Source organism: Sus scrofa, chromosome 16 (genome assembly GCF_054392235.1).
Source record: "Sus scrofa isolate SSC_HxYL_T2T_F1_AM1 chromosome 16, Sscrofa_HxYL_maternal_Yorkshire_Landrace_v2.0, whole genome shotgun sequence".
Taxonomy (NCBI): domain Eukaryota; kingdom Metazoa; phylum Chordata; class Mammalia; order Artiodactyla; family Suidae; genus Sus; species Sus scrofa.
In genome coordinates this window covers 44258469-44277481 of record NC_139398.1, presented here as the reverse complement: position 1 = coordinate 44277481, position 19013 = coordinate 44258469, and the positions used below count along the sequence as shown (strand labels likewise).

Below are 19013 nucleotides of genomic sequence, written 5' to 3'. Positions count from 1 at the left end.
TTCCTTTTTAAGGTCACACTTGCAGCATATGGAAATTCCCAGGCTCGGGGTCGAATCAGAGCTGCAGTGCCTGGCCAACGCCACAGCAACGCTGGATCCCAGCCACATTTTTGACCTACACTACACTTGCAGCAATGCCAGATCCTTAACACACTTAGTGAGGCCAGGGATGGATGGACCTGTATCCTCGTGGATACTAGCTGGGTTCTTAACCTGCTCAGTTACAATGGGAATTCCAAGATTAACTGTTGAACCAACATGTTTCTTTGTGTCTGTTAATACTTTTATTTAACTTAGAAACTCATAAATAACTCTTTTAAAACACTAATATAGAGATATTTTCTTACCAAGTAGAAGATATTAATTTCATTTCCAATGTCCTCGGTAGAACTAATAACTTCAGGAACTGTTTCATTTGCCGCAATTGAAATATGGTATTCACTTGCAGAGCTTAAAAGAATTAATTAGAAAAAGAAAAGTAAAACACAACTAAGTTTAATTTTTACTTGACCTCATTCTTTTTTTTTTTTTTTTCCTTCATGTCAGGTAATTCTACAAAAAATACTTATAGAGATTTCAAAGCAAAGGCAAATTCTTTTACCCTGAAACCTAAAGTTAAATCTTTGAGGAAGGTCACAAAGATTACAATTTAATTCAATAGTCACTGATGCTTATTTCACCTTAAAATACTAAAATATGTATAGTTTTTAAAGTAAAAGTTTCATTGTTACCAAATGAAAAGTTTCTATGAATTCACTAATATCATTTACACTTAGTGAATAGTCAGGTTAAAACTTGGATTTTTTAATAGTGCTGAATTTAAATAGATTTAAAAATGTGTTACTTTTTCACAATTTAAAGTCCTACATTTATGGCTAAACTTAAAAATTCAATCTTTTCCATAAAAATTCTCATGTTCTTTGGATGAAGTTGGTAGAATGAAATATAATATAAACATATTGAAAAGCAGCACTTTAGTTAAGAGAAGACAAAACATATTTATATGCTTTCCAAAATTTGACTTTTTTGGGCTGCACTTGCAGCATGCAGAATTTCCCGGGCCAGGGACCGACCCCGAGCCACAGCAGTGACAAGGCCAAATCCTTAACCTAGGCTACTAGGGAACTCCCCTTAATCTGATTTTAAATAAATGAAAAATTCTTAGGAAAAGTCAGTGTACTTCAACAGAAGTGGAAGCAGCAAGGTAGAAAGTAGCCAATAGAATTTAAAGGCTAAGAAATGTAAGCAAAGTCTACTTGTTTATCTTATAATCCTCTCATTTTTATGGTCTATCACCAGTAAAAGACAATAAATTAAAAAAGTGATAAGACTCTTAGACTAAACTTGCCACAGATTCTTGTACTTTTTTGTACATGTCATGTATTTATTTAGCAAAAGCTTGGATTCCTCCTTATGCAAGTTTGCCACCATAATTGGTATTTGGATAGATCAGAGGTTCTTAGGAAAAAGGACAGTTTATGAATAATGGAGGAAATAAATAGTTCTTGTCAAGGAACATTGATTTAATCTTGCATGTCCAGATTAGATCCAACACAATAAGAATGATAGCCAAGAAGTTCACTAGGGACCTCTAAGAGCATTGCCTCTTGTGAAGGATCTCTGGGTCCACAGCTTGCGTTTAGGAGTGAAGACTGGACTGCTAATGCAATCTGGTAATCACTCACTGGTACTCACCTTTTAGATTACTGAGGATGCTTGTTCTCAAACTTTAGAGCACATGAGAATCACCTGAAAGGGTTAGTATAGTTTTCTAGGCCTCAGCCCCAGAATTACTGATTCAGTAGGTCTGGGGGGTAGGGACAGAGAATCGGTGGCTCTAATCTGCTCCCAGGTGATTCTGACGCCCTTGGCCTGAGACCACAACCTGAGAACCACTGGGTCAATAGAAAGGCATCAACATAAGATTGTGGGGTGCGCCTACCTGTAAAACTGTAGCCCAGCTTCATATTTCACAGGAACAGAAATGTTTACTTCATTATCAAAAAGGGCTTCAGGAGGCTCTTCACTGTCACTAGAAAACATAGAGCACAGTCGGAGAAATCATTAACCCATGGACTCTTTAGAGATGTTTCTAAGCATTTGGTGACTAAATCAAAGCACCAAAAGAATGGAATTCTTGATTTTTTAAAAAAAGTTCTGTGTGGAGTGGGAGATCAGAGATCCACAGGGGATTGTGAAGTGCAGCAGGGGTTGAAAACCACACTGAACTAGTATAAGTTTTCTCAATAATGATAAGTATCCTTGGGCCGATAGTTAAATACACAGATCTTTAGGCTTCTCTCCTAGAAAAATATGGATTTAGAAGGTCCAAGTTAGGATTCATGAATTCGTGGTTTTTAATACAGATCACACAGGTGATCCTTATTTATCACGGACACGGTCTTTGTAAAGAGACATGACTTAGGATCACACAGCAGAGTGAATCTAAAATCTTTCTCTTTTCGACTTGCTTTAGACTTGATGCCTATATTATCTGTTGATCATTGACTCCCCCGCCCACTGATCTGAGTTATCATTTCAGTAAATGCATACACATACCTCATTCTCTCCTGTATTAAATAAAAATCATGTACAAGTGATATAGTAGTTACCAACACTGGCTCTGGGGCCAGAGATCATGGGATTGTTCATGTACTTTGACTCAGTTTGGGAAAAGTTATTTCATTTCTTTGTGCTTTAGTTTCTTCAGCTATGAAATGGGGATTTTATCATTAAATTATTAATAAATGATGATAAATGAGCAATAAGTATAAAATGCTTAACATTGTGCCTAGGATATAGGCAAGACTCAAAAAGTATTAACTTTCATTATTATTATCAATTTCTTTACTAGACTTTGCTATTTTTAGTTTGTATATTCCACAACATCTTTCAGAAGCTTTGACTGCTTTGAATAAAATTTATTAATAAAAATGTATCATTAAAACTAAGTCCCTCTAATAATTCCATTGAAACTTGACGGGTAACCAGGAAAAGTTTTTAAATTAGCAGAGTCTATACAATTTTTAATGAATTTAAATGCAATATAGCAGATATAAGTGATGTGTTACAACATCTTTTATAGTTCATAGAACCAATGGTTTAATCTATTTCTATTAAATGAAAATTTTTTTATTTTGCTAATTATTAACAACAATGTTTTTGTGAAACAAAGGGGTTTACTGTCTTCTACATCTACTGATCCCATAAAAGCTGTAAGAAGTTCCAGTGAGTCTACAAAACAAAATATTATAAATACAAGAAAGAAATCATATACATGCATACACAGACACTCATGCACACATATAAACCAACCTTGTTGCACTTAAATGAATGACCACATTTTCCATGAGATAAGATGTGTTAAACTGAAATAATATTTTGAATGTTACCTATAAAATAAAAATGCCTTTAGTAACAGATAAAGAAGTAGAATGTTTGCTTTGATTAAAATATTAATTATATAAATGACATTTGATTATATTAACATAGGTTTCCAGGTCACAATCATAAATAATGTAATTATGAAATGGTCATAATCAAAGCCTCTTTAAAACAGAAACTTCAAGTACCAGTAACCAACTATGTATATTCTTTATGAAACAGGGGAAAACATTCTTGGTTCCTGTGATATGATAGTGCAAAAATGTTGTAGATCGTCAAGGAATAACAAAAACACTGTAAAACAAAACAAAAGTCTTGGTATTTAGAATAAACTATAATAATCATAATTTTAAAAAGCCGTGAGTTTTGCTTACAAATTCCATAGTTAAAACAATAACTAAAAAATGGGAGAGTGTTTGTTTTACTGACACTCTGATACAGGTAACTCACTTTCCAGAAACTCTGCCTGAGCACATGAATCATATAATTCATGGCTCTTCATAAACGCCACAGGGAAACCAAAACCTAGATCACTCATTTGAAGAAATATGTCATCAGCATAATTTTAGTCCAAGAGGCCTCATAACAATACTTAACCAGCCCAATTGCTGATTTTAAGCTAATCTTAGTTTGTGCTGAGGTGTTTTGGAATTTGGTCCAGCAAAATTGATAGTACAAGATGTACAACTGATAAATACCACCTAAAATTCTATCTTTGTGATTAAGTGCTAGACAGGACAAGGTATGATACTTAAAGCTCTTTTAATCCGTTTAGGCACCATTTATAGAAGAGATGACTAGAATTCATGAGTCTTGAGATTTGCATGGTTGGACCCTATTATGTGTAGAATTTTCTTTTGTATTTTCTTCTCCCACATGTTTTTTGAGTTACATTAAAATGAGAAGTAGTTCTTCTAAGAATCTGCAATGCTGCAGTTTTCTTCTTGCTTTGAAATTGTAACAACAATTCCAGTAGAAGCTTTATTGGGTGGTCAAGTCACCCAAGTCTCTCCGTGCACTCTTTCCCCGACTGTCCTTGGCCCTCTGACTGGCCTGGACATTTGCCTTGGCATTCCTGCTGAGTCTTCAGAGGAGGGGAGAGACTAGTAGAGAAGTGGGGCTGAAGAAGCTGTCTATGCATATTCATTGGATCCTGAAATGCTTACACTGCACATTAGAAATATATTCTAAGTATAAAGCCCAGGTAAAATCTACTTGCACATTATCTTTCCATCTCTCTATTGATGATAATGAGACACTCTGATATACACTTTTATTCTAACCATCAAGAAAGTTCGAAAGTTGGAGTTCCCATCATGGCTCAGTGGTTAACGAATCCTACTAGGAACCATGAGGTTGCGGGTTAGATCCCTGACCTTGCTCAGTGGGTTAAGGATCCGGCGTTGCTGTGAGCTGCGGTGTAGGCTGCAGAAGTGGCTCGGATCCCGAGTTGCTGTGGCTCTGGTGTAGGCCTGTGGCTACAGCTCCGATTGGACCCCTAGCCTGGGATCTTACATATGCCGAGGGAGCAGCCCTAGAAAAGGCAAAAACGCAAAAAGGCAAAAAAAAAAAAAAAAAAAAAAGAAAAAAAAAAAAGAAATTGTGAAAGAGAGGAAGAAATAGTTAAGAAATTAAGATTTTAATTAATGTCTCCAATGATTAGGATATAATACAAGGAACAACATTATTCCTTGGGAAATAGAGATAAATCCATAATTAATTAAAGTGGCCAAAAGAGTAGACATGAATTGACGTTTCTTATTTCCATGTCAAGTAGAGGAATTATGGGTATAGTTTTTTCAGAAGTGATATGTATTTTATAGATTTGTAGGGATGAAATGCAATTTCACAACATATTTCATTTGGGATAGTCAAGAAGCAGACTTCATGACAGGGTTCCAAAAGAAAATTGGTACATCTAGTTGGTTCCATAAGCTAAAATAGACATAGAAAAGATTTATTGAATTTAATGATAATTACTGTGATTCATAGTTTTCTGCATCGCTAGTAGCCAGGCCACATGTGATAAGGTAAAAGGCCTTTTTGAATTATCATTTGCGAAAAGAAGAGCTAAAAGATGTCATTATAGATGATCTATCATTTAGGACTTATAGACATCTGCCATTTCCAGATGTTCGAGCCAGTGTTTATCAACTTTTTAGTATGTGTGTTAAAGACATTAGGGATCTATTTTGAAGTCTTATAAAATATTATAGTGTAAGGAAGTTGAAATAAATACAGGGAGAGTATTTTTCTTTTTTAAATTTAAGTCTAAGTCAAGTAAAGTATCTTCTTATTTTAGGAGTTCCCGGCGTGGCTTAGTGGAAACGAATCTGACTAGCATCCATGACAACGTGGGTTTGATCCCTGGGCTTGCTCATTGGGTTGAGGATCTGGCGTTGCCGTGGCTGAGGTGTAGGCCAGCAGCTGTAGCTTTGATTTGACCCCTAGCCTGGGCACTTCCATATGCCATGGGTGTGGCCTGAAAAGCAAAACAAAAAACAAAAAACAAGAAAAAAAAAACCCACAATGATACTACTCCACACCCACTAGGATGGTTATAATAAAAAATACAGGGAGTGAAAAATGCATAAAAATTGGAAAGCTGGTACACTGTTGGTAGGAATGCAAAAGGGCACAGCCACTTTGGAAAACAGTTTTGCGGTTCCCCAAAATGTTGCACATAGTTACCATGCAATCCAGCAATTGGAACCTAAGTTTATACCTAAGAGAACTGAAAACATGTGTCCACACCAAAACTGTACACAAATATTCTTTTTTTTTTTTTTTTTTTTTTTTTTGTCTTTTTGCCATTTCTTGGGCTGCTCCTGCGGCATATGGAAGTTCCCAGGCTAGGGGTCCAATTGGAGCTGTAGCCACTGGCTTATGCCAGAGCCACAGCAATGCAGAATCTGAGCCGTGTCTGAAACCTACACCACAGCTCATGGCAACGCCAGATCCTTAACCCACTGAGCAAGGCCAGGGATCGAACCTGCAACCTCATGGTTCCTAGTCGGATTCGTTAACCACTGAGCCACGACGGGAACTCCTATACACAAATATTCTTAGCAATATTATTTACAGTAGACAAAAAAGTGGAAACAACCTAAATGCTCATCAACTGATAAATGAATAAATAAAATATGATATAGCCACAAAATGGAATATCATTTGGAAATAAAAAAGTGAATTACTGATAAATGGATGAACCTTGAAAACGTTATGCTAAGTGAAAAAAGCCAGTCACAAAATACTGCATATTGTATGATTCCATTTGTATGAAATGTCAGAATAGGCAAATCCATAGAGAAAGAAAGTAGGTTAGTGGTTTCCTGGGTGAAAATGTTCTAAGATTGATTGTGTTGACGGTTGCACAATTCACAATTTGGTGAATATACTAAAACCCAGTGAATTACAATTTTTTTTTTTTTTTTGGCTGCAGCATGCAGCAGCTTGATGTGAGATCTCAGTTCCTAGATCAGGGATTGAACCAGGTGGCAGCAGTAAAATAACAAATCCTAATCACTAGACCAGCAGAGAACTCCCTGAATTGTACATTTTATTGATGGATTGATTATCTTTTTAGGGCCAAACCCACACAGCACATGGAAGGTCCTAGGCCAGCGGTCAGTCAGAGCTACAGATGCCTGCCTACACCAGAGCCACAGCAACGCTGGATTTGAGCTGCCTCTGCAACCTACGACACAACTCACGGCAACACCAGATCCTTAACTCACTGAGTGAGGCCTGGGATCAAACCTGCTTTCTCATGGATACTATTTGGGTTTGTTGCTGCTGAGTCACAATGGGAACTCTTTTTTTTTTTTTTTTTTTTTTGTCTTTTTGCCATTTCTTGGGCCACTCTCATGGCATATGGAGGTTCCCAGGCAAGGGGTCCAATCGGAGCTGTAGCCACGGGCCTACACCAGAGCCACAGCAACTCGGGATCTGAGCCACGTCTGCAGCCTACACCACAGCTCATGGCAATGGTGGATCCTTAACCCACTGAGCAAGGCCAGGGATTGAACCCGCAACCTCATGGTTCCTAGTAGGATTCGTTAACCACTGAGCCACGACGGGAACTCCACAATGGGAACTCTTGAACTGCACATTTTACGTGAGTGAATCATATGGTGTGTGAATCATATCTCAGTGAGGTTATTACTGAAAAAAGAAAAAGAAATGAAAGTAGAGTTCCTATACAAAGTTCTAAACCAACTGTTTTGAGAGATTCTTTTTCCTGTAAGCTGGAAAAGCCTATTGCATAGGAGACTTTAACCAAAATTTCCCAGCTCCATTTTATAAGAAAGCTATTTAGTATAGATTTTAAATTTTGTCTTGCGGTTTGAGTTTGACTGATGCAATAATTGCCTTTTGATTCTAAAAATCTCAAGATTTTGAATTCCGTGTACTTCATCTACATCACCCTAAACTGCCATTAGAAGGATTTATATATTTGGCTTAGAGAATATTATTTTTCGTATCCAATTGCCACATGTATTTTCTATAATTTGCTTACCACTTCTCCTTTTCTCAGGAAAGGGTATCCAACTTTACAGGTGATGTTATGATTGGATTCACAACTGTCTTTCTGGATAGCCTAGGAAGAGAAAGTAAACAGAGCAGACACACAGGTGAAATACTTGAGCTTGGTTTTCTAGAATTTTCCTAGCTGTGCCTTAGACTCTGCCATGCTAAGCTCTGTTACTCAGGATAGTGGGGAGAGTCACAGCATTCTGGGATCACCTGTCTCCCAACCCACGGCAACGTGAAAACATTGCTGGTGTTAAGGACGGCTGTAGGATAAAGGCATCCTTAACTTCTGGGATGTACATCACACAAGCCTGCCTAGATCTTCTGCTGAAAAATGCGAGTGCCAACAGCATCTATCTCACAGGGCGATTAGGTGGCAGCCGCAAATAAGCCACACATACTGGTCAGCTGCATGGAAGCCCACGGTGAAGAGTGGTCAGTGGAGGAGTGGCTAAGGGCTTGAACTCTGAGTTGGGGTGACCAGGATTTAAAGTCTGGCTCCACCACTGGGAGCTTTAGCCCTGTCAGGACTTCTCACCTCTCCGGGCCTGATTTTCTGTGAAGTCAGTTTAGTCAAACTCTAACTCATCAAATTGGAAATGCCCTTGAATATGCACCAATATTTTATATACCAATAAGAAGGAAACAACAATGCAGCCTATTAAGTAAACATATTAATTATAAAATGCCATTACAGAAATGTTAAAGTGTGGGAAAAAACCGGGTTTATCTTAGAATCTCTGTTGTACAATAATACCTGCCTGCAAAAGAATTAATCAGAATTAAATAAGTAGACGTTATAGAACAGTGCCTGGCCCATCATATGACTCAAGAAAAGCCTGACATTACTATTGTTATTATTGTTGTTGTTAATAGAAGTAGGAAAGAAGCCTTGTTGATTTCATGGCTCTACCCTTCTGCCAAGGCCATGAAGTCATTTGAAGGAGAGATAATGATTTTAATATAGTTCCCCTTCTCTGAGAAAAGTTCAGTAGTAATATTTTCCCAGAATCACTTTGTACATTTGGACTTTTTTTTTTTTTTTTTTTTTTTTGTCTTTTTAGGGCCACACCTGCAGCATGTGGAGGTTCCCAGGCTAGGGGTTGAATTCGAGCTAACAGCTGCTAGCCACAGCCACAACCACAGCAATGCCATATCTGAGTTGCATCTACAACCTACACCACAGGCCACGGCAATGCCAGATCCTCAACCACTGAGCGAGGCCAGGGATTGAACCTGTGTCCTCACTGATGCTAGTCAGATTTGTTTCCACTCAGCCACAATGGGGACTCCTGTACATTTGAATTTTTTATTAAAATGCTTTACTGAATCTAAAATATGTGCCAGAAATATAGGACATGTTTTAAAGCTTAGTTTCATGTTCCTAAGTGATATCCTAATAAATGGAGAGAAATATCAGTGAAAATCTGAACTGATAGAAACTAGACAAAGTTTTTTTTTTTTTGTCTTTTGTCTTTTTGTTGTTGTTGTTGTTGTTGTTGTTGCTATTTCTTGGGCCGCTCCCACGGCATATGGAGGTTCCCAGGCTAGGGGTTGAATCGGAGCTGTAGCCACCGGCCTACGCCAGAGCCACAGCAACGCGGGATCCGAGCCGCGTCTGCAACCTACACCACAGCTCACGGCAACGCCGGATCGTTAACCCACTGAGCAAGGGCAGGGACCGAACCCGCAACCTCATGGTTCCTAGTCGGATTCGTTAACCACTGCGCCACGACGGGAACTCCTAGACAAAGTTTTAATATATATAATAAGTATATTTGTTTTTAATAGGTATCATATATATTACTAATTTATAAATTTATATAGAATTGTAATGCAGGGGAATCCACTCAGAAATCAGAATTAAAAGCAAAGTTCAAGTTTGGAAATATTAATTAATCTTGATATAGCATCTTATGCAGCTGTATGTTATTGCCAAAATAATAAAAACTCTGGAGTTCCTGTCGTGACGCAGCAGAATCGAATCCTACTAGGAACCATGAGGTTCCATCCCTGGCCTTGCTCAGTGGGTTGAGGATCTAGTGTTGCCGTGAGCTGTGGTGTAGGTCACGGGTGCAGCTCAGATCTGGCATTGCTGTGGTTCTGGCGTAGGCTGGCAGCATCAGCTCTGATTAGACCCCTAGCCTGGGAACCTCCATATGTTGTGGGTGTGGCCCTAAAAAAGACAAAAGACAAAAAATAAACAAATAAAAAACTTCTGTCATGACAGTGAGACACAGTCACTTGATACAACTCTCTTGCCATCATAAGGATTTTGTAGAGGAAGTGGGGAGTGGTATCTTGATTTTTCTGCATGTAAATTTTCTGTTGTTTTTCACCACGTGTATTACTCCCTCTGCACTTCTTTTAAACTGTTTTGACTTTGAGTGTTATGTTATTTTTTCCTTGACTCAGTCTCAATTTCAGTGGTAAAGGCTTCTGTGACGTATACAGTTTTGGTATCTCAGCGATCCTTTCCTCATATTGAATCCAAGAAGAGTCATACATCTCTAAGAATCATATCAAAATGAAAGCTTTCCCAAAAAAGCTTGGTCCTTTCCATTAGTAAATACTAATGTTCTAAAAATGCTTTCTATTCTTCTAAAATCAATGAAATAACAACAGCCCAGCAGTATGAATGTAGGTTCAATGAATGATTATTACATGAATAAATAAATATAAAACAAAAAGTTTACCTCAATTCCTGAAAAAATCAGATTTGGAGAATAATTCACTATGGTTCTGGTGTTGTAGGCACTGTCCTTCTTATTTTTGACTGTGAGGCTAACATTGAACTTATCATTGTGGGACCTGACAATAAGCAGGCCCTCTGCTGTGGTGGATACGTTCAGGGCGAGGTCCGAGATACATTTTTCCTTGTTGCCACAATCTTTGGCAAAGGGAATCTGAAATGGTCACAGAAAAGCGTTTTGCAAAATTCAGCTAGGCATTACTGAAAATTACCTATGAACTTGCTAAAAGAGAGGACATATTGCCAAAATGTTAAGCAAATCCTAAGACAGATTTCGCTGCAGAAATCAAAAGGAATTTTTATATTTATTCCTATAATTTATAGGGGAAATGGATAATATTTTACTGTTGGTTATAAGTCCTTCTAGTCCTTTGAGGAATGCATAGTTTTCACAGATGTTTTCACTGGCTTGAGTCTGCTAGAGTAGAACAGTTTCAAAAAAGTCAGGTACTCTCAGACCCAAAGCTATGGGAGAACGCTGTAGCGCTCATCTCTGATGTGACATTTTCTATTTAAAAGAAGCCAACACTTAGGATCCTAACAGCGCTTGGTCAAGAGGGTAGAAAATGCTCAAGCTGCAGAACTGGGAGCTTCCCTTGACTCTTCTTCATTAAGCCCCTCCCCCTTGTCCAATCCATCACCAAGAACTGTCCACTCTACCTAAGTATCTCCCACACCTCTTCTCACCTCTCCATTTCCACCACCACCTCGAGTCCAGCCCTTCTTATTTCCTACCCGAGCTCAAGCAACAGCTTCCTGACTGGTCTCCCTCACCCACTCCTGATTCCCTCCAATCATTCTCCACCTTGAAGTTGAAGTAGTCCTTAAAAAAATACAAATCCAACACTATCACAGAACCCCTTACAGCCATCAATAGCATTCCCCAGATCTTCCAAAAAGCTTAAAATCTGTGCATTGGCCCCAAGTCCTGATACTCTGACTCCTGGCTACGCCTCCCTCATCCCACATCATCTTCCCCTCTTGCTCTGCAGCCTCAGCCACACTAGTGAGTTCAGCTTGGTTCCTTTTTATGCCTTAGAATCTTTGCACATGTTCCTCTGCCTGAGACACTGCTCCCTCCACTTTTCTAATAGGATGAAAAATCTCCCTAGGCTTCAGGTGTCAACTTCAATGTCATAAATTCCAGGGAGTGCCCTTCGACATGTCAGTCTAGCAGACGATGCTGTGGAGCTCGGAAGTTCTCCTCCAGGGCATGTGTTTTAATTACTACCTAATACCTGTTGCTTAGGTTAGACTGTAGCCTCTGATGCCTGGTACATATAAGACACTCAATACAGACATTGGGAAGGAAGGAAGGGAGAAGAGAAGACAGGTACAGGGGGAAAACTAATTTCCCATCCCTACTGTTTTCTCCATTGGTACGACACTTGTGACTCCAACCTTCAAACCACTCATTCGCTCTTTCTCAGGGGTGGGACAGTGGATGGCAAATTTGGGAGAAGAAACTAGGTAAATACAGCTTAGTCCCTTCCTGTTTCTTCTGCCCTCTGGGGCAGTGGTGAGCATGGGAAGCACACATCTATGTCTCTGGTTCTGTTCTGCAAGTTTTACAAGGTGGGACCTCAGACCACCCTGGCCTGAGACTGCTGAGAACTGCTAATGACCTGTTTAGTTACCTATAGTTTAAGCCTGACTCTTGAGGGGGACACCCAATAAACCTAAACTATGCCCTGCAATCCAGTGTTGGTTAATAACAAAGGGAGTTTCAACTGGCCAATCCATGTCTTTCTTTCCATTGGTCCTCAATTCAGGAGAGAGAAAAATAGGTGTCATATATAAGTTTGTTTAAACACCAACAACAGGAGGTTAGGAGAATTGAGAAAAGTCTAGAGGAATCTAATTCTTTCTTTGAATGATTGATTGATAGAGGCTTGCATTGTGCATCTACTTATATGTTCCAGGTTTTTTTTTCCTAATATATTCAAATACATATTCTGATTTAAAAAAATTCCAACTTACATATTCATGTACTGAATTTGGTAGAGAATCATCAAGGACAGGTCCATTTTCTGGATCAGTAAGATTAAAATCCACAGTTATTCTCACAGAGTCCCGAAAGTCATGCTTGTCCTAGAGGTCAAAACATAAAATATGTCATTGGTATTGTATTTACTGGATGTTCTGATGTTGTCGTGGCTTCTTTCTCTGCCCCATGGGTCAGGCTCACTGGACATTCTTGCACATCTCATTGACATATGACTTGATCAGGCTTTTGCTTGATATGAACTTTCTACTTTGACAAGGGACACTGCTGTAATGCAGACTTCTGATTATGACCAGATGATTCATGCCCAGCTTCTCAGACAGGCCTGCTGGAATGATGGATATGTCATCCTTGGCTATGTCAGGATATACCAGTCTGAGCTACTTACATAACAACATCATTTCTTGTGAGATCTTGAGCTAAAAATAACTATGTAATACTTTTAGGGAAGTCTCTCAACTTCAGGAAAGCCACCCTTCTTTAAATTGAGTTGCATTTCATATATATACATATATATACCTTGAGTTGTAAGAATTTTATAATGTAAAATGATATGAAAATAATGTGGATGTGATCAATATTGTTTATACTATCATCAGTGACAGCCATCATTTATGGCATGCCCAGAATTATGTTTTATATACATTATTGAGGAATACTTCAACAATCCTCCAAGATGTATAATAATTATAGTCTTTTTATTTCACAGATTGAAAAACCGAGCCTCTAAGAGACTAAATCACTTTGTCAAAATTACTCAGAATGTGGGCAAGCTGGGATGTAGATTCCATCCTGACTCCAGAACAAATGTATCTATTAAAATCCAGAGGAATTTTGGAAATTTTGAAACCAGTTCATTCCTTTTACTACAAGTGCCTTTACATAGCTAGATACTACATTTTTGGAGAAATACACACTATAATGATTTTTAGCAGGGTGGAGGCTCTGCCAAATCTGTTTTCATGCTTTTTATTTATTATTATTATTATTTTATTTTTTGCCTTTTAGGGCTGCACCCACGGCATATAGAGGTTCCCAGGCTAGGGGTCTAATTGGAACTACAGCTGCTGGCCTACTCCATAGCCGCAGCAACACCAGATCCTTAACCCACTGAGGAAGGCCAGGGATCGAACCTGCAACCTCATGGTTCCTAGTCGGATTCATTTCCCCTGAGCCACAATGGGAACTCCTATTATTACTATTTTGCTCTTTACACACGCATGTGTGGCATATGGAAGTTCCTAGGCTAAGGGTCCAAATGGAGCTGCCTAAGCCAGTCTACACCACAGCCACAGCAATGCAGGATCTGAGCCATATCTGCAACCTATATCACAGCTCACAGCAACACCAGTTCCTTAACCCACTGAGCAAAGCCAGGGATCGAACCCATACCTTCATGGATACTAGTTGGGTTCATATGGCTGAGCCACAAGGGAACTCCCTGGTTTCATGCCTTTTCAAATTTTATCCAAGTTTTAACTCCTAAACCTTTGTTTGTGATGAAACAAATAGGAAGATAGCTCCATTTTCATTTTTTAATCACAGAATGATTTCAATGTTGACAGAATAAGCCAATTTTGATATATGTCATGGGGTAAGGTCAACCTGAAAATCACTGAGGAAGAAGAGGCACGGTTTGCCAGCATGCATGTCTTCCTTCACTATCCTGACCCTGACTATATACTTTAAAAATGTGGAACATGAATACCTCAAGAATACAGAACTAAGACAGAGGTGGGGGCAAATCAGCCTGTGACCTTTAAAATTCCAAGATGCAGCATAGTGGGTTAAAGGAATCTGTGTCGCCGAAGCTGTGATGTAGGTCACAGCTGTGTCTTGGATTTGATCCCTAGCCTGGGAACTTACATATATCATGGGTGTGGCCGAAAACAAAAGGCCTCTAGTGTTTCCCGCTAAGTAAAATCCCAAGACAATGTTCCAATCTCTAAGTCTTCCATCTCCATTACTGAAATCAGTGTTTTCTCAATACATCCATTCTATTTTTCTTTTCTTTTTTTAAAGTATCATGTATTTTTAAGAAAATGTTTACAAAATCCCTGCCCTTAGTTGGGGATATTCCCCACACATACAGTGACCCAATAAAATACTAGTAATACACCTGGTAAGCTAGTTTAAAATGGTTCAAACTAGCTTACCAGGTGTCTCTAGAGATTAATAATTTGCTTTCCAAGACTCCCTCATCCACTAAAATAGAAACAGGTAGCACAAAGTCTACAGATGATAGAAAATATCAGATCTTTCCCCTTTACTCTGAAGTCAAAGAGTGAAACAGAGTTCAGGGGATAAGAACAGACCCAGAAAGCATATGGCCCAACAGTTTCGCCTCAGGGCATTTAACCACTTATCCACAATCAACAGACAATGCCCACCAAAGTCCAATGTTTCCAGTTGAAAGAATAAATGAATGAGTGAGATGAACAAATGAGTGAGATACAAGGTCTCTCTCCAGTGGTTCACTGTGCCTTTTACTGTTCCATAATACATGGATGTCTGATAACATTCATAGAGAAGATGAAACACATTTTATAAAATGTGTCTGGAAATTAGAAAATCGGACCTGTGATTTTCTGATAAAAGTGAACAAAGTTTAATTCATGATATGCACTTTGAAACAAAACAATAAGATTGGTTGACTTGAAATAAGACACCTATATTTTATTCTTGATCTGGAATAAGGCAGCTATTATATATGATTTACTTGCCAACATGTAGAAGGAATGCTTAGTGCATTCTGATTCTCGAACTGTGATGTTTCTTTGAATCTTTCTCTCTTGAGTTCCAGAGAAAAAACTCCGTGATATCTGCCTTAGAGAATCTAGTGTAACACGGTACTGCATATCTATAAAAATAAAAAAAGAATGATTGATAGAAATGTTTATTTGGGGTGATTTTCATATGATCTAGCTCATTAAATTAGCATTATAGAAAATTCTCTTGGGCAGTTCACAAAGTTTTATTCGTCAGCATATCCATACTACTGTAGTACAATTTGCAGTCATTAAAATAACCTCCAGGAAATCTATAGAACTGCTTTCTGAGTTCACAAGGCTTTTAATGTTTAATTACACATCTTAAAATGTGTACATACGTATAAATACGTATGTACACACATACCTACATATCACCTCATTCCTTGAACATGCCTATTTTACTGAGTTTTCACTTATTTTTTTTTTAAGTTTAGATATGTTGGAGCCCTGCTTAGAATATTATGTTGTATTTCAGTAGAGACAAAAATATACTTAATGACTTTTTTAATTTAATTTTTTATTTTTTTTGTCTTTTTTTTTTTTTTTTTTTTTTAGGGCGGCACCCACAGCACATGCAGGTTCCCAGGCTAGGGGTCTAATCAGAGCTACAGCTGCTGGCCTACACCAGAGCCACAGCAATGCCAGATCTGAGCCGCATCTGTGACCTACACCACAGCTCACGGCAACACTGGATCCTTAACCTGCTGAGGGAGGCCGGGGATCGAACCCTCAACCTCATGGTTCCTAGTCAGATTCATTTCCACAATAGGAACTCCCCCATTAATGACATCTTAACCTACTTAATAAATAATGTCATTTTAAACTATGTTCAATGGATATAATAAAATAAGCTTAATAAGTAAGTTCAATAAACTAAGCATACCAGGATTAAGAGAAGTTAAACCTTATACTTTCCATGAAGGCAACAATCTTTCTTATTTGATAGCTTGCTTACTATATAAAAACAAGACGAATAATGTTGCATATGAAAATATAAAGTCATTATTTTACATTCCTACACCTCATTTTTATCTTCCCATCAGAGGTCTATTGCAGATCATAAATATGCACATATAGAGCAAACTAAGAAAGGTAGACTTTAAAGATCAATAGTTTTTCTCCTACTTCTATTTGGTTGGCAGAGTCAATCACTCTTCAGCAGCCAATGGCCTTCATAGTTTTGACTCCAACATGTTTCATTATCATTAAAAACTGCTTTAGAAACTGTGGAGTGTAGGGAGGAGGGGATACCCAGGCTGACGTGATGTGCCTGACAATACCCACGGACTCTGACACTCAAAGACCAGAGGTCCCTTCTGGCTGGAGCAAAGGGCTCTCAGGCAGGTGGAAGGTGGGGGTGGCAAGGCATTCGGGTCTTCTGCAATACCAGTCTGACTGGAGGGAGCCCAGTTGCCAACCCTGCCTCTGAACTGATGTCTCTGTCATTAGCACTAGATTGTTCAGAATGCATAGGAGAGCCAGAGGGGAAATATGGAATCCAGCTATAGAAGGCCACCAAATATAAGCATGTAGTTTCTGCTCCAGGATTTATTGGGTTCCATAACCTATTCCTTTTGCAATAGAATTTTTTTTTTTTCAGTGTTCAACATGTTCAGAGGGGCAGATGTGCAGATTTTTACCATTGAGGAAAATAAAATATCTTACTGGATTTCAGCAGGCTGGAGCCAACACATTGTCCTTCGGCCCCAAAGTCCTCTGTACATGGGACACTTACCAGCTTCGTAAACCATGTCTTCTTTGGACTTCAATTTCACATCAAAACATACGGTGGCATTTATGCATACTGTTTCCTTCCCCTCCATATGGCAGTTTTTCTTTTGAATATTCACTTTATTGGGTTCAAAATTCATGGTCACTTTGACTACAGCCACGTCCCGGGACCTTCCAACACATAAGCAACGGTGATCAGTCACACATTTTTACATTTAGTGCACACCATCATTCTGGGAGTGAGAACTGAGTGCATCCAAAAGGATTCTTCTTCGTGTGCAGTGTGGGCTCGTGGGTGTCTTTTCTGTCATGAATCTTTGATACAGAAGAGGTTGCATCTGACGTTCTGAGGACACCCAGGTTGTTCTGGAACCACATTAAGCTTTGGGTTCTGAAGGGTAGCAGAATACACTACCCTAAAATATGACTCTAGGAGTTCAGGCCACCCCCAAAACTGCTACTTTGGTATATTGATTATTCTGAGCTGTTGGCACTTAAAAAAACAAGCAATGGGACAGGCTTTCTCTGAACTCACCTTATCTGCCTAAAGACAAATCACCCAAAAGGAACTCTATTGTCATAAATCCATTTTCTGGGAGCTTCATCAACCAGGAAACATTGACTCTTATATAAGGGAGGAGGCTGAAGCGGACGCCACACCAAAGCGTTGTTATAAACCATCTTACCTTTCATCTAGTCCTCTAAGAGACTATTCATCCTAAAAATCATTACCCTCCTCTAAGAGCCTACACTCCACTCCCCTTTCCCTGTTCGGATGATTTTAAAGTGTGAATTCCAAGCTACCTGGGGAGTGCTATTCATTTACTCCTGGGCATCTCCCATGTATATGTGAGGTATATGTGTTAATAAACTTCTGAGGGTTTTTTTTTCCCCCTGTTAATCTGTCTTTTATAACAGGAGTCACAGCCAAGAACTCACAAGGGTAGAGGGAAAATTATTTTTCATCCCCTAAAATTTATGGGCCAAAGATCAGTTTTGCCCATAATAGAAAAGAGATGAAGGTGTTCCCACCATGGTGCAGTGGGTTAAGAATCCAACTTTAGCAGCTCGGGTTGCTGCAGAGATGCGGGTTCAATCCCTGGCCCCGGGCACTGTGGCTTGGATTCAAGTGCTGGTGCAGGAAATTCCATATGCTGCAGGGGTGGCCATAAAATTTTTTAAAAAGAAAAAATAAATAAAGGGAGAGAGCGATGAAAACAAATGGCCAAGAGTGACCTCAGAACTGAAACAATATTTTTGGCACCTTCCAGTTTATTCCTAATCTGGAAGGAGTCCAGTGGCCCCTGGACAACTTCTTTTGCACAATAGTACTTGTCTGTTGCTCTTGTAGCTTCAGCCTTGCTCTGTTTCTGGGAAGGAGAATAGCATTTGAAGCCCTGTGCTAGGCTCACACACTGTTTATTTTATATTTTAATTATTATTATTATTTTTTGCTTTTTAGGGCTGCACCTGTAGCATACGGAAGTTTCCAGGCTAGGGGTCGAATTGGAGCTAACAGCTGCCAGCCTACACCACAGCCACAGCAAATCAGGATTCAAGCTGCATCTGTGACCTACACCACAGCTCAAGGCAACACCGGATCCTTAACCTACTGAACGAGGCCAGGGATCAAACCCGCATCTTCATGGATTCTAGTCGGGTTCGTTAACCACTGAGCCACTAAGGGAACTCTTCACGTGCTGTTTATTATTCATTTAAATTCAAGTTACCTTTCATAACAAGATGTATTATTATCTCTGTTTTATATGTGAGATGACTGAGGCTCTGAGAAATTAAGCATTTTGTCTGAGGTCAAAAGCTGTTCAGAGGGCAAAAC

The 19013-nt window shown here is 38.9% G+C and overlaps 1 protein-coding gene across 2 annotated transcripts in view; it reads right to left on the bottom strand.

The window, feature by feature from the left end:
• Positions 1–19013, bottom strand: part of ITGA1 (integrin subunit alpha 1) — a 174225-nt gene that overhangs the window by 17069 nt on the left and 138143 nt on the right. The window contains exons 16-23 of one of the 2 annotated variants that reach the window (XR_014831285.1): positions 17181–17347; positions 15394–15534; positions 12650–12760; positions 10614–10823; positions 7904–7984; positions 3316–3392; positions 1943–2032; positions 348–450 (exon numbers count right to left, since the gene is read on the bottom strand). Coding sequence is in view for 1 of the 2 variants with exons in the window: in XM_021076769.2 (XP_020932428.2) it covers positions 348–450; positions 1943–2032; positions 3316–3392; positions 7904–7984; positions 10614–10823; positions 12650–12760; positions 15398–15534; positions 17181–17347 (976 nt within the window). In the remaining variant the exon portion in view is untranslated. The remainder of the gene's footprint in view (positions 1–347; positions 451–1942; positions 2033–3315; positions 3393–7903; positions 7985–10613; positions 10824–12649; positions 12761–15393; positions 15535–17180; positions 17348–19013) is intronic. The other variant, XM_021076769.2, reaches the window with a different exon arrangement.